The 13423-nt window shown below is 39.2% G+C and overlaps 2 protein-coding genes across 5 annotated transcripts in view; one reads left to right on the plus strand and one right to left on the minus strand.

The window, feature by feature from the left end:
• The window catches only part of babam2 (BRISC and BRCA1 A complex member 2), a 213064-nt gene that overhangs the window by 19938 nt on the left and 179703 nt on the right, over positions 1 to 13423 (plus strand). For all 4 annotated transcript variants that reach the window (XM_043687222.2, XM_043687226.2, XM_043687224.2 and 1 more), the window contains exon 4: positions 9477 to 9571. In XM_043687222.2, the coding sequence (XP_043543157.1) occupies positions 9477 to 9571 (95 nt within the window). The remainder of the gene's footprint in view (positions 1 to 9476; positions 9572 to 13423) is intronic.
• Positions 1309 to 13423, minus strand: part of LOC148151350 (uncharacterized) — a 187918-nt gene continuing 175803 nt past the window's right edge. Inside the window, exons 6-7 of the transcript XR_015754523.1 lie at positions 5438 to 5496; positions 1309 to 1609 (exon numbers count right to left, since the gene is read on the minus strand). The gene's annotated coding sequence lies outside the window, so the exon portion shown is untranslated. The remainder of the gene's footprint in view (positions 1610 to 5437; positions 5497 to 13423) is intronic.

The raw sequence follows: 13423 nt of genomic DNA on the forward strand, positions 1-13423 counted from the left end.
TTTTCTCCAAAGTCTTGAAGAATTCTACAATTTCTGGTAAATGCTTTAGTAAAATTTATGAAAGTAAGGTGCGCATGTTCCCTGTGCTTTTCTTGTAACTGGAGTAGATTGTGGCTCCTTCTGTTTTTCTAGAATGAAAATCAAGTGTGCTTCGGATACACTCAGCCTTTCCATTCACAGCAAGAAACAAGATGCAATCTCTTTTGTTCTATTTTTTGGAAAATGTGATGACTTTTGTGTCAAATCATATCCTGTAAAATGGAGCCTATAATTCCAAAAGATGGGAAGTGGTAGCATAATACAAATGTCACTGGATCAGAAATTGGGAGCCCTAAACTAATGTTTTGGAGGCATGAGTTTGATTACCATGGCATAAGGTGTAATTTGAATTCAATGGAATCTGCAATTAAAAGCTGTTGTTATGTCTATGCAACCATTTTCAAGTGTTCCATAAGTTTCAACTGGTTCATTAGCATGGTCTACCCTTCCTGTGACTCTAGGCCTACAGTAATGTGATTGACTCTTAACTGCCAGATAAAATGAGCCAGTCAATTCAAGGGGAAAAAAAGGTACAGGGAATGAAAACTGATCTTGCCAGCAGTTCCCACGTTCCATATATGAATAAAGAAAGATGTGGCAGTAGATGAGATTTTCCATGCCTAACTGGAATTCCATTCTCACTGGTGCTTTTCAACTTGTTAAGCAAGCAGTCAGTAGTCTTTTCAAGCTCGAGTGTTGAAGGTTTGTCATCTAACTAAACCATGACTGGGAGCTGCAAGTATACTTGACCTATCCAAGACTGTTGAGCAGGAAATTCTGCTTGTGTCAAGAGATCCAAACTGCCTGCAGCAATGAAAATCAACACATTGTTTATGATCGTGTTGAATACTGTTCAAATAATGACCGAAATCAGTGAGTGGTGAAAATAGCCTCTTTTATTCAGCAACTGAAGAGCACAAGTTGAAGGTGGCAATAGAATCCTGAAATACAGTTCTTACAAGAGCCCCTTTATCGACAGTTTTCATGTATTAAAATTCCATTATTGTGGTGTTATGTTGTTTCATTCTATAGTACACAAAGGTTTGAGAGGCTTCTGACCTGGGAGACAGGAGATGGGTTAAAACGCATGCCAAGTAACCGGAATGTAGAGTACTGGGCTAATGGTAAGATTCTTGGTAGTGTAGATGAGCAGAGAGATCTCGGTGTCCAGGTACATAAATCCTTGAAAGTTGCCACCCAGGTTTAATAGGGTTGTTAAGAAGGCATATGGTTTGTTAGCTTTCATCGGTAGAGGGATTGAGTTTCGGAACCATGAGATCATGCTGCAGCTGTACAAAACTCTGGTGTGGCCACACTTGGAGCATTGCGTACAGTTCTGGTCACTGCATTCTAGGAAGGATGTGGACACTTTGGAATGGAATCAGAGGAGATTTACTAGAATGTCGGCTGGTATGGAGGGAAGGTCTTACGAGGGAAGAACTTTGTTTGCACTGTCACCTCACAGCACAAGGAACCCAGGTTCGATTCCGGCCTCTGACGACTGTCTGTGAAGTTTGCACATTCTCCCCGTGTCTGCGTGGTTTCCTCTGGGTGCTCCAGTTTCCTCCCACTGTCCAAAGATATGCAGGTTAGATGGATTAGACGTGCTTCATGGATGTGTGGGTTACATGCATTAGTCAGGGATAAATATAGGATATTAGGGTAGAGGAATGCATCTGGATGGGTTGCTCTTCGGAGGATCGGTGTGGCCTTGTTGGGCTGATGGGCCTATTTCCACGCTTCTTTAAAAAAAATCTATAAAGAAAGGCTGAGGGACTTGTGGCTAGGGAGAAGAAGGTTGGGAGGTGACTGAATTGAGACATCAGATTAACAGAGAGTCACATAGGTTGGACAGTGAGAGCCTTTGTTCCTCCAATGGCGATGGCTAGCACATAGTTTTAAATTGAGGGGTGATAGATATAGGACAGATGTCAGAAGTAGTTTCTTTACTCAGAGTTGCAGGGGCATGGAACGCACTGTTTGTAACAGTAGTAGACTCGCCAGCTTTAAGGGCATTTAAATGGTCATTGGATAGTCATATGGACAAGAATGGAACAGTGTAGGTTAGATGGGCTTCAGATTGGTTCCACAGGTCGATGCAACATTGAGGGCCGAAGGGCCTGTACTGCACTGAAATATTCTATGTTTTAGTGCTGGCTGCTACTTCTGTTGGGATTAAGAGTGTCTGTCTCGTCTGCTTGTGTAATTAAGAGGTATTAGTCCTTTTGTCTTTTAAAATAGTAAATGTTAGCAAAAATACTAGGCCTATATGCTCTAAATAAATTAGAAATTGTAGCTGTACGTAATAAAATATATTAACTGATTACCACAGCTGGCCTGTAGATTTGTTTACTATTTGCCTGTGTGAGTTTCATTCATTCATGCAATTTCATGGAAGCCTGTTTTGTCAGTTAGTTTCTTAAAGGGATAATGGCCCAGTTAAAAGGTATCTAATCTGTTTGGTGTTCTATAATCTATTCAGATCCAGGAGATGGTTGGTAAGCGCTGATTAATATGATAATGTTTCTTGGAGACTTGATGGGAGTAGCATTTTTTTACAATATTGACACCAATTTGGAGGTAGCTAGGTCTAAACACTGCTTGTAGCAAAGGCTAATAAGATGTGAAAATGCAGTTATGGGTTTGAAAGGATTGTTTTGATTAGAAAGGATTTTTAAAATTTGGTCTATTTTATGACATTAAAATGGACTACAAACCACGGTTTTATGAATGAATGAAACTGTGCTATAGTAAATAATAGGTTAGTAAAGGATTATGAATGAATGAACAGGAACCCAGTATTTAGGAATATAGTGAGCTGGTGAGTGAGTTAGTAAAGATAACCTAAAACGTAACATCTCACAATTGGATCAAGCTGTCAGGCTGGTGAATATTTGGAAATATCTTCTCCCGAGGGCTGTGGAAGCTCAGTTTTTAAGTGTTGATAAATTATCAATGGTGTTTATGGGATAGTGTGGATAAAAAGTATAATAGTGTTTGGTTATCCATGTTCATATTAAATCCCAGCTGCTCAACAGGCTGAATGGCCACCTCCTCCTGTGTTCCTATTTTCCTATAAGCAAGCAATTGATCTTGCTATCACCAAAGTTGCTCCCATGAAATCAGATGCTGAATAACTCATATACTGAAGTCAGCAGAAGTCCACATGGGTTGAATACTGTTTGCACAGTAAAGCTTTTAAAAAGTCTGTGTATTTTGGAATGATTTTTAAAAGCAATTTGATCTGAATAGTGCAGTGAAATGTCAAATTGAATCAAGAAAATGTTTGTGTTTGTAGGAGATTGTCAAAATAAATTTCGTAGTCAGTTGGAAACTGTTTGAGACCAAATAATTTTGGAAGCTACTCTGTCACTGCATAATTGGTAACAAGAAACCATTGTCAAAGGATTGCTTAATTTATCTATTGTCTAAAGTGTGGCAGCTTATTAGGCAGCTAATAAAAACCATCTTATAATGAGATACTATCAATTTGAAGATTAGGTTTAAAACATTGATTATATGCAAAAAATAGTTTAAAAACTGAACATGACTATCAAACCACTGCATGGCTTATCACAAGTTCCATCTGACACAATGGTTGAATTTGTTTTCCTGGCACTTAGGATCATTTGATCCATGTTTGACTCACTTGTGTTGCTCATGATGAATATCAGCCTATGTGCTTTGAATTCAGATCAATTTAATTGTATATAATAATTAACAGAGACCTCTCTAAAACTGTAAGACATAAGAGCAAAAGTAGACCATTCAGCCCATCAAGTCTGCTCAATCATTCAGTAAGATTATGACTGATGATAATCCTCAATTCTGTTTTCCTGATTTATCTCCATAATCATTGATTCTCTTGCTGATTATCCACCTTACCAAGTGGTAATTTTGATTTGATTGTGCATTATCTGTATTTTATGTGCTGTGACAGCAAGGGACAGAGTTTGTCAACATTGTTAAAAAAGCACAGGTCAAAGGGGGAAAATAGTAAAAAAGAAAAATGTAATAGTTCTTTCTTTAGGATATAAAGCAAATCAACAAATGGAGGTTAATAGTATATTAGAACCATTATAGAGACATAGTTATAAGGAAATCAAAGTGGGAACTAAATATTCAGGGTATGTAATTTCAAACAGGAAGGGTGGTAACATAGCAATAGAATAAGTGTGATAGCAAGAAATAATTTTAGATTGGAGAATGTAGTATCCTTATAGACAGAGGTAAACAAATGGATGTTGGGAGAAGACACTGGGAGGAGTCAATAGAATCCCTAACAATCTTTGGGACATAGAATAAATCAGGAGCTAATAAAGGCATGTTCTTTGGATTTATAAAAAAGTGCATTAATCATGGATGACTTCAATCTTGTGTAAATTGGGAAAATCAAATTGATATGAGTAGCTACAGGAATAATTCATACAGTGCATTCAGGACAGTTTCTTAGAACAATATGTTGTAGATCCAATGAACAATCGGGCTATTTTGGATCTGGTAACACAGCCCTTCTCCAGCATTTCTTCATTGTCCAGCTCAGTATGACTTCCCTTACTATTACACTTGTATCAATCTTATCTTAGCTGGAGCAAGTCTATCAATGGCAATGCTTATCACGATATCCTCTGGAATCTTCCAAGGATCTATCTGTGGTTGCCTCCATTTTGTCATCATAAGCTAGATTGTTTTTAGTATTTTCTCATAAATATGGGCATAACTGTCAAGGCTGGTATTTGTTGCCCATCCCTAAAATGAGGTTGAATTGAGTTTCAGCAGGTAGTTAAGAGACAACCACTTTACTGTGCATCTGGATTGAATGCAGATCAAACCAGATAAGGGTCGCAGATTTCCTTCTTCCCTAAAAGACCTTAATAAGCCACTTGAGTCTTTGTAACAATCAACAATAGTTTCATAGTTGCCACAACAGAGATTAATTTTTAACTCCAGAGTCTTACTAATGAATGGAATTGAATTTCCACCATCTGCCGAGTCGGGATTTGAGCTTGTGTCCCCAGAACATTAGCTTATGTCTCCAGATTAGTCCTAATAGCATCCCACCTTGATTGCTCATCCAACAGCTACTGTTGAGTTAAGATGAGAATTTCACAAACACTTTGACCATAAGTCCTGCAATTGAGAGTTCATTGGTCTATCAAATGACCATCCACACTCTAGACAGCAATGGTGGCCACTGTTCAGACTGCATCCAGACCTAAGTAGTAAGGTTGATTAAAGGGGTGAGACTAGGCTAGAAGGCCATGATGATTGGGGGCTGAAGTAGATTGGTGAGGCAGCAAGGAAACAAGAACCAAAAACAGGAATTGCTGGAGAAATTCAGCAGATCTGGCAGCATCTATGGAGAGAGAAGCAGAGTTAATGTTTCAAGTCCAGTTACCTTTCTACAGAATGTGATTTTCGTGAGGTTTTATTGTCACATTGCACTGCTGCTGAAATCTGGGAAGTAATCAAAACAAATTTGGGTTAATTCATCACTTCTCAGAAAACCCATGCATACAGAATTTGTACAATAGCATGAATTGATGTTTGAAAAGTAAAGATGCCTTTTATTCTTGTATTTTATTTTGGCACATTTTGTTTTGCTGCAGTATGAGCAGTTGAGAATATTTTGTGCATCAAAATATATTTTCTCAACATGGACTAATTCGAGCAGAAAGATAGACTTCAGAAAACAAAACCCTAATTAAGTTACATCTTAATAGCAATTATGTAGATTTTTTTTTAAAGGGAAAATTGCAAAAAATTCTTCTCCGGCCTTTTTATTATAGGCAGAGAGGTAATGGGCTTTAAGGAATCATTGAGTCAAACAGCGTAGAGACAGACACTTCAGTCTAAATCGTCCATGCCGATCAGGTTTCCCAAACTAAACCACTCCCATTTGCCCGCGTTTGGCCCATGTCCCTCTAAACCTTTCCTGTTCATGTCCAAATGTCTTTTAAGTGTTGTAACTGTACCTGCATCTACTAATTCCTCTGGCAGTTCATTCCATGTACACACCACCCTCTGTGTGAAAACTTTGTCAATTCGGACCCTTTAAATCTTTCCCCTCTCACCTTAAATCTATGCAGTCTCGATTTGAATTCCCCTACCCGAGGGTGAAGACATTTGCTGTTTACCTTATCTATACCTGTCATGATTTTTAAGCTGCTTTTAAGGTCACCCCTCAACCTCCTATGCTTCAGGCAAAAAAGTCCCAAACTATCCAGCCTATCCTTATAATTCAAATCCTCTAGTCCCAGTAACATCCTTGTAAATCTTTTCTGCACGATTTCCAATTTAATGCTATCCTTCCTATAGCAGGGTGACCAGAACTATACTCCAACCTCCAAAAGTGGTTTCACCTATGTCCTCTACAGCCACGACATGACGTCCCAAATCCTATACTTTAATCTCTGACCAATGAAGACAAACGTACAAATTCCACCTTCATGACCCTGTCAATCTATGATGTCACTTTCATTGGATCTGTGTACCTGAATCCCTACACCTCTTTTTAACAGCATTCCCAAGGGCCCTACCAATATCTGTACAAGTCCTGCCCTTGTTTGTCTTATCAAAATGCAATACCTTGTATTTATCAAAATTAAACTCTTATCTGTCGCTCCTCAGCCCACTGGCCCAGCTGTTCAAGATTCCATTGTACTCTTAAATAACATTATTCAGTAACCACTGTACCACCACTTTTGGTGTCATCTGCAAACTTATTAATCATGTTTCCTATGGTTCCCATTAAAATTATTTATATAACTGACAAACAACAGTGGATCCAGCACCGCTCCCTGCGGAGCATCACAGGTCTCAGGCCTCCAGTCTGAAAAACAATCCTCTCCCACCACCCTCTGTCTCCTACCATAAAGCCAGTTCTGTACCGATTGGCTAACTCTCCCTAGATCCCGTTTGATCCAACTTTACTAACCAGTCTACCATGAAGAACCTTGTCAAAGGCCTTACTAAAGTTCATGTAGCCAATGTCTGCCCCTCTCCCTCGTCTATCTTAATTACGTCCTCAAAAAACTCAATCAAGATTTACAATATAGGTTTAAGGAAGCCGTTGGACTTGGTATTGATGGAAAAGGTGGCCCTGTAGGTTGGGAATGGGATTAGAAGCAATGTTGAGTTGGGCTGGGATTCTTGGCAGATATCCATCAAAATTGGGAGTGGCAATTATGTATTGTATGATGAAATATAACGTATTTCTGAGAGTTTGGATTTCAAACCAGTGGGATATGGGTGTTGATTGCTTTTTGTAAAGGGTTTCCTTAAATAAAGGAAATCAAGGTCAGAGAGTCCTTTTGAGAAACTAATGTAATCCATTGGGTGTCTCAGAGATGGTATCTGCAAACCCCTGGAGTGCTAATGGAAGAGTGTTGATATTGTGGGATTTATATAGGTATTAACTTTCTATTGGTTTAGAATAATATAGGATTGTGTTTGGCTGAAGGAAAAACTCAGAGATTGAAGCGTTTAGTGCAGGTTTGGATTGCAGCAGCTAGGGTCAAAAGTAAAATTCTCTCTATTCTCGAGAAGAGTTCAGGTCAAATTCACTTACTTCGATTGTAAAGATTTAGATTGTGAAGTTTCCAGACTTGGAGTGTTTGATTAAAAATTAATAAATTACTTATTGGGAGTTAGCGGCAAGATGGTTCAGTGGTTAGCACTGCTGCCTCACAGCGCCAGAGGGTCTGGGTGGATTCTCTTCAGAAGTTCGGTATGGATTCAATAGGCCAAATGGCTTGCTTCCACATTATTCTATGATATCAAGAAAATCTGAACTTTTTGCTGTGCGCGTAATCTTGTCAGAAGACCTAACAGTTCACAGGATGTAACTGAGGAGAAGCAGTTCAATCAAATGTAAAGATTTGATATGGATGTTTTTTTTTTGTAGGATTTGAATCACTATAGGGTAGTAATATTGGGGGAAAAATTAGACTTTATTTTGCTGTCTGTTTTAAAATCTTTCGAAATGTGTCCTATATTTGGTTTATTTCAATTTTATTATTTTCTTTTCTGATACAATATTATATCATTTGACTATCCATGAGCAACACAACAGGAAATCTGTTAATATCCATGACTCTGAATTTTGGTTAGTGTACTGTTCTGATCAGGTCACGACAGGAAGGATTACACTCCTTACAGCCCTACCATTCACCATGAAACTCCTATCTTGATTTGACTTTCTAAAATGCAGGACATCACATTTATTTGTATTAAACTAAATTTGCCATTTCTCAGCCCACTTACCCAGTTGATCAAGATCCTGCTGTAATTTCTGAAACTTTTCTTTCACTCTGAGATACTGCCTATTTTAGTGTCATCTGCAAACTTACTAATCATGCCTTGTACGCTCTCATCCAAATTATTGATAGACATAACAAACAGCATTGGGTCTAGCAGCAACCCCTGAGGCACATCAGTAGTCACATGCCTCCAGTCCAACAAGCATCCTTCCACTATTACCTCCTGCTTCCTACCATCAAGCCAATTGTGTACCCAATTTGCCAGCTCCCCCTGGTTTCCATGTAATCTAACCTTCCAGAGCAGCATACCATGTGGAACCTTATCAAAGGCCTTACTGAAATTCATATATACTATGTCTACTGCCCTGCCCTCATCAATGTTCTTGGTCACTTCATCAAAGAACTTGAACAAATTTGTGAGGCATGATTCCCCCACACACAAAGTCATGTTGATTACTCTTAATCAAACCATGTCTTTCCAAATGCATCCATATCTTATCCCTCAGAATCTTCTCAAGTAACTCGCCTACCACAGAGTTAAATTCTACTGGTCTATAGTTCCCAAGCTTTTCTTTGCAGCCTATCTTGAATAAGGGCACAACAGTCTTCCAGAACCTTACCTGTGGCTAACGATGATGTAAATGTATCAGCCAGGGCCCCCGCAGTTTCTTCACTAGCCTTTTGATGGGTTCTTAGATATATCTGGGTAAAAACAATGACTGCAGATTTTACTGCTCCTCGGCTGCTGCCTGAATTGCTGTGCTTTTCCAGCACCACTCTAATGTAAACTCTTAGATATATCTGGTCAGGACTAGGAGTTTTAGCCATTTTCATACATTCTAATACATCCAGCACCACCTCTACTATGATATGGACCGTCCCAAGATATCGCCATTAACTTCCTCAAGTTTTCATGTCTTCCTTCAAGGTAAACACGGAGGAGAAATATTCATTGTTAATTGTGGAGTTTTGACATTTTGAAGAGAGCAGGGAGCTCATTAAGAAAAAACATTTTTTTAAAAACTAGCCAATCTAACAAAGCATGTTTTGCTTTACTGGAAGTAATTATTCAGAGTTAACTGCAAATTATTTGTGTGTTGTGATTTAGCAATGATTATTTGTATGTCTTAATCATGAATACTAATGATAAATTGTGGCTTTTGGTTGTTTGTCAAGGGGACATTATTTTCAACTGTCACTACCCAGATCTGCCTCCAGATTTCATCTTTGGAGAAGATGTGGACTTTCTGCCTGAACCCACAATGCTGCATGTGAGTTTGATTTAAAATTATTATGATCTGAATCTTGCTTATGGCACAATAGATTTAGAATATCGTCTGAATAAGCTAACATCAGCAGAACCTTGATGCTTCCATGTGATCCTTATTTGAAATTATGCCAGTACGTATGAAATCTATTACCATTTAAAACTGTATGATTTTACAATTTTAATACAGAATTTCTTGTATGTGAGAAAGTATGTTTTAAAGGAGCTTTTCTCCATTCTGTCATATGTAACTTTATTAATCAATGTCTGCGTACCAACATGGTTTGACAAAGTAATACTAGGTTTGCCTACATTTTCATTCTGTGTGAAAGTGTGTACCTCCATGAAAAGTTTGAAGAAGGGTAACTGGACCTGAAACATAATTCTAATTTCTCTCTACAGATGCTGCCAGTGCTATTGTGCTTTTGCAGCAATTTTTGTTCTAGTTTTTGCCTCCTATGAAAGATTCTGCTTTTGCTTTGATTAGTTATGTCTAAAGTAAAACTTGTTAAATGAATTGCAGCTCAAGTAATGCTGTAGTGGCCACATCACTAGGCTAGTAATCCAGTGACTGCAGGTTAATGTTGAGCAGTAAGCTTTTGTGTGAGCGGTTGGGGGAGAGCACATCCTGAGTGAGAAATGGCCAGAGTGAGTGCGTGTTTCTGAAAATTTGGTGCAGAGGGAAGATGTGCTTTTTGCCTTTTTTATAGTTTATAGTTTGTAAGGACTCTTTATTCTTTTGTCACTAGGACCAGGGAATAAGAACCCTAGAGTAATTGGTATTATTTGATATTAAGCATCTTCCAAAAAGTTGATTTTGTTTTTGAAGGTGATGAATCCTGCTCAGAGAGCTGAAAGCCATTGTATGCTTTTCCTGCTCTGTGTAGGAAGCTGGGAACATTTTCCAGTGCCACAGACCAGCCTGTGTGCAGGAAGTGACTCCAACTGAACTCCTGGAAGCCATGGGTTTGGAGCTGGAGCAATGGCTGGGGATGCTCTGGAAAATCGGCAAGGTGGAGAGTGTAATGGATAGCACATATTGAAAGATGTGCACACCCCAGGCTAATACTCCACAGGCAGGAAGGGGATGGATGACTGTCAGCAAGAGAAAAGGAATAGGCAGGTAATGCAGGAGTCTCCTGTGACTATTCCCCTGCAAAACAGCTCTATCACTTTGGATCCTACTGAAATGACTGACCCTCTCATGTGGGGGAGGATGAAACAGCAACAGCCAAATTTGTTACACTGTAATTGGGGAGAAGTTTTTTAAAAAAGTGGGAATGCAATGGTTATAGAGGATTCAATTAAAAGGAATAGGCAGGCATTTCAGTAGCCACAAATGAGATTCCAGGATGGTATGCTGCCTCCCTGATTCCAGGGTCAAGGATGTCCCAAGGCAGCTACAGCCTTTCTGGAGGGGAAGGTGAACAATCAGTGGTTGTGATGCACATTGGCACAAACGACATAGGTTTAAAACAAAAAGGTGACTTGCTAAAAGCAGAATGTAGGTGTTAGGAAGTCAGTTGAAAAGTAGGGTTTCGAGTTACTGATCTCAGGATTGCAATCAGTGTTAATGCTAGTCAGTGATTTTTATTATTGTCACATATACCATGATGCAGTGAAAAGTGTTGTTTCGCATGCTACCCAGGCACATCATATAATAAATAAGTACATTAGAGTAATAGAATAGAATGAAGAATATCATGTTACAGCTACAGAGAAGGTGCAAAGAAAGATTAGCTCTAATATATGAGAGGAAACATTCAAAAGTCTGAAGCAGCAAGGAAGAAGCTGAATCTGGGAGTATGTATTTTCAAACTTTTGTATCCTCTGCCTGACTGAAGAGGGTGGAAGAGATGGAAGGGATCTTTGATATGCTGGCTACTTTGTCAAGGCAGTGGGATTTATAGATGGAGTCAATTGAAAGAAGGCTGATTTGAAAGGTGGACTGGATTGCGTTCACAACTCTCTGAAATTTCTTGCAGTCTTAGAATGAGCATACCAACCTCTGGTGCATCCAGATAGGATGCTTTCTATGGTGCACCTATAAAAATACACAGACCCCCCCCACCCAGTGGGAATTGCATTAAACAGGGAATTAGAGGTGCATGAAATAAAGAAGCATCTGGAATTTTGGGTGACTTGGACCTGCACGTAGATTGGGAAATAAAATTAATAACAATACTATAAAATAGGAATTTCTGGAGTGAATACAGGATAGTTTTCTGGACCAATGCATTGAAGAGCCAACTAGAAAATACCCTGGACTGGGTATTGTGAAATGAGAAACAAATAATATAATTATTTGTTGTCCCTTGGGGATGAGCAAATGTAATATGAAAGAATTCTTCTTCTTGACGGAGAGTGATGTAGTTGATTCTGAGATCAGGGTCCTGAATCTAAATAGATGGTCTGAGACACGCGTTGGCTAAATTAGTTTGGGGAGCATTACTTAAAGGGGTGATGTTGGAAAGGCAATAGCAAATATTCAAATAGTGCATCTGTTCAAATGCTTGCAGTTGCTGACTGGTGGTAAAGTCCTGATAGCTAAAAGTTCAGTCTTCTAAAATTTCTTCCTTTGTAAACACTTGAAATTCAACCTCTATTACAGACTTGGTAAGAAAGCAGCAGTGTGGGCTATTATGAGCTAAACGCTAGTTCCACCTGACAGTTGTAGATTCCAGCAGGAAGCAAAGATCTGTAAGAGCTTTACCCCTTAGAGATTTGACTAGAAATCTTAACATATTGGAGCATAGCTTGTGACAAATAATTTTAATCTGAGAACCAATTACATTTTTAAAAGAGCAAAATTGAACAGAAGAGTTCGGCATCCAGGAGAATCTGCACACAACTAATCAATAGATGAAGCTTTGAGCTTAAAATGCCGAAGAGACCATATTTGTTGGAATTATTTGTAAGTCTTTGTCAGATTTATTACAGTTGAAATTTTTTTTGTGTAAAGCAGTTCAGGATATGCTGAACTGGATCTAAGGACCGATATAGCTTATGATGAACATGCCCTTGAAGCTGTGCAGTTATGGCACAATGTTCTACATATGTTTCAGCATGCCTATTGTAGGCACTGATTTCTGGTTGTTCTCTACTATTGTGAGCAGTGTTCCATCTAAGTTTCTTAGCAACTGCATGGGTCTCTGAGGCCCCTCTGTGGCAGCGACTGCTTGCAGTCAGCATGCTGAAACTTATGACCATATGTGGAACAACATGCCGCAACTGTGCAGCTTCAAGGGAATGTTGATTGTAAGCTTTTATCAGCCGTTTGATCCTATCAAGGACAGAGGAATGGTGGCAGCATACTTTTACCCACACGTGCTACTTTCCCTTCAAAATAAAAGATCCAAAAATTCTTAAACTGTTGTTGACAAAGACAATGCCTGTTGTTGTGGTTCTGTTCGCCGAGCTGGAAATTTTTGTTGCAAACGTTTCGTCCCCTGTCTAGGTGACATCCTCAGTGCTTGGGAGCCTCCTGTGAAGCGCTTCTGTGGTGTTTCCTCCGGCATTTATAGTGGCCTGTCCCTGCCGCTTCCGGTTGTCAGCTTCAGCTGTCCGCTGTAGTGGCCGGTATATTGGGTCCAGGTCGATGTGTTTGTTGATGGAGTTTGTGGATGAGTGCCATGCTTCTAGGAATTCCCTGGCTGTTCTTTGTTTGGCTTGCCCTATAATGGTAGTGTTGTCCCAGTCGAATTCATGTTGCTTGTCGTCTGCATGTGTGGCTACTAAGGATAGCTGGTCGTGTCGTTTCGTGGCTAGTTGATGTTCATGGATGCAGATCATTAGCTGTCTTCCTGCTTGTCCTATATAGTGTTTTGTGTAGTCCTTGCATGGGATTTTGTACTCT

The sequence above is a fragment of the Chiloscyllium plagiosum genome, unplaced genomic scaffold (genome assembly GCF_037043375.1).
Source record: "Chiloscyllium plagiosum isolate Xiang-an unplaced genomic scaffold, Cpla_swu_hap1 HiC_scaffold_3, whole genome shotgun sequence".
Lineage (NCBI taxonomy): Eukaryota > Metazoa > Chordata > Chondrichthyes > Orectolobiformes > Hemiscylliidae > Chiloscyllium > Chiloscyllium plagiosum.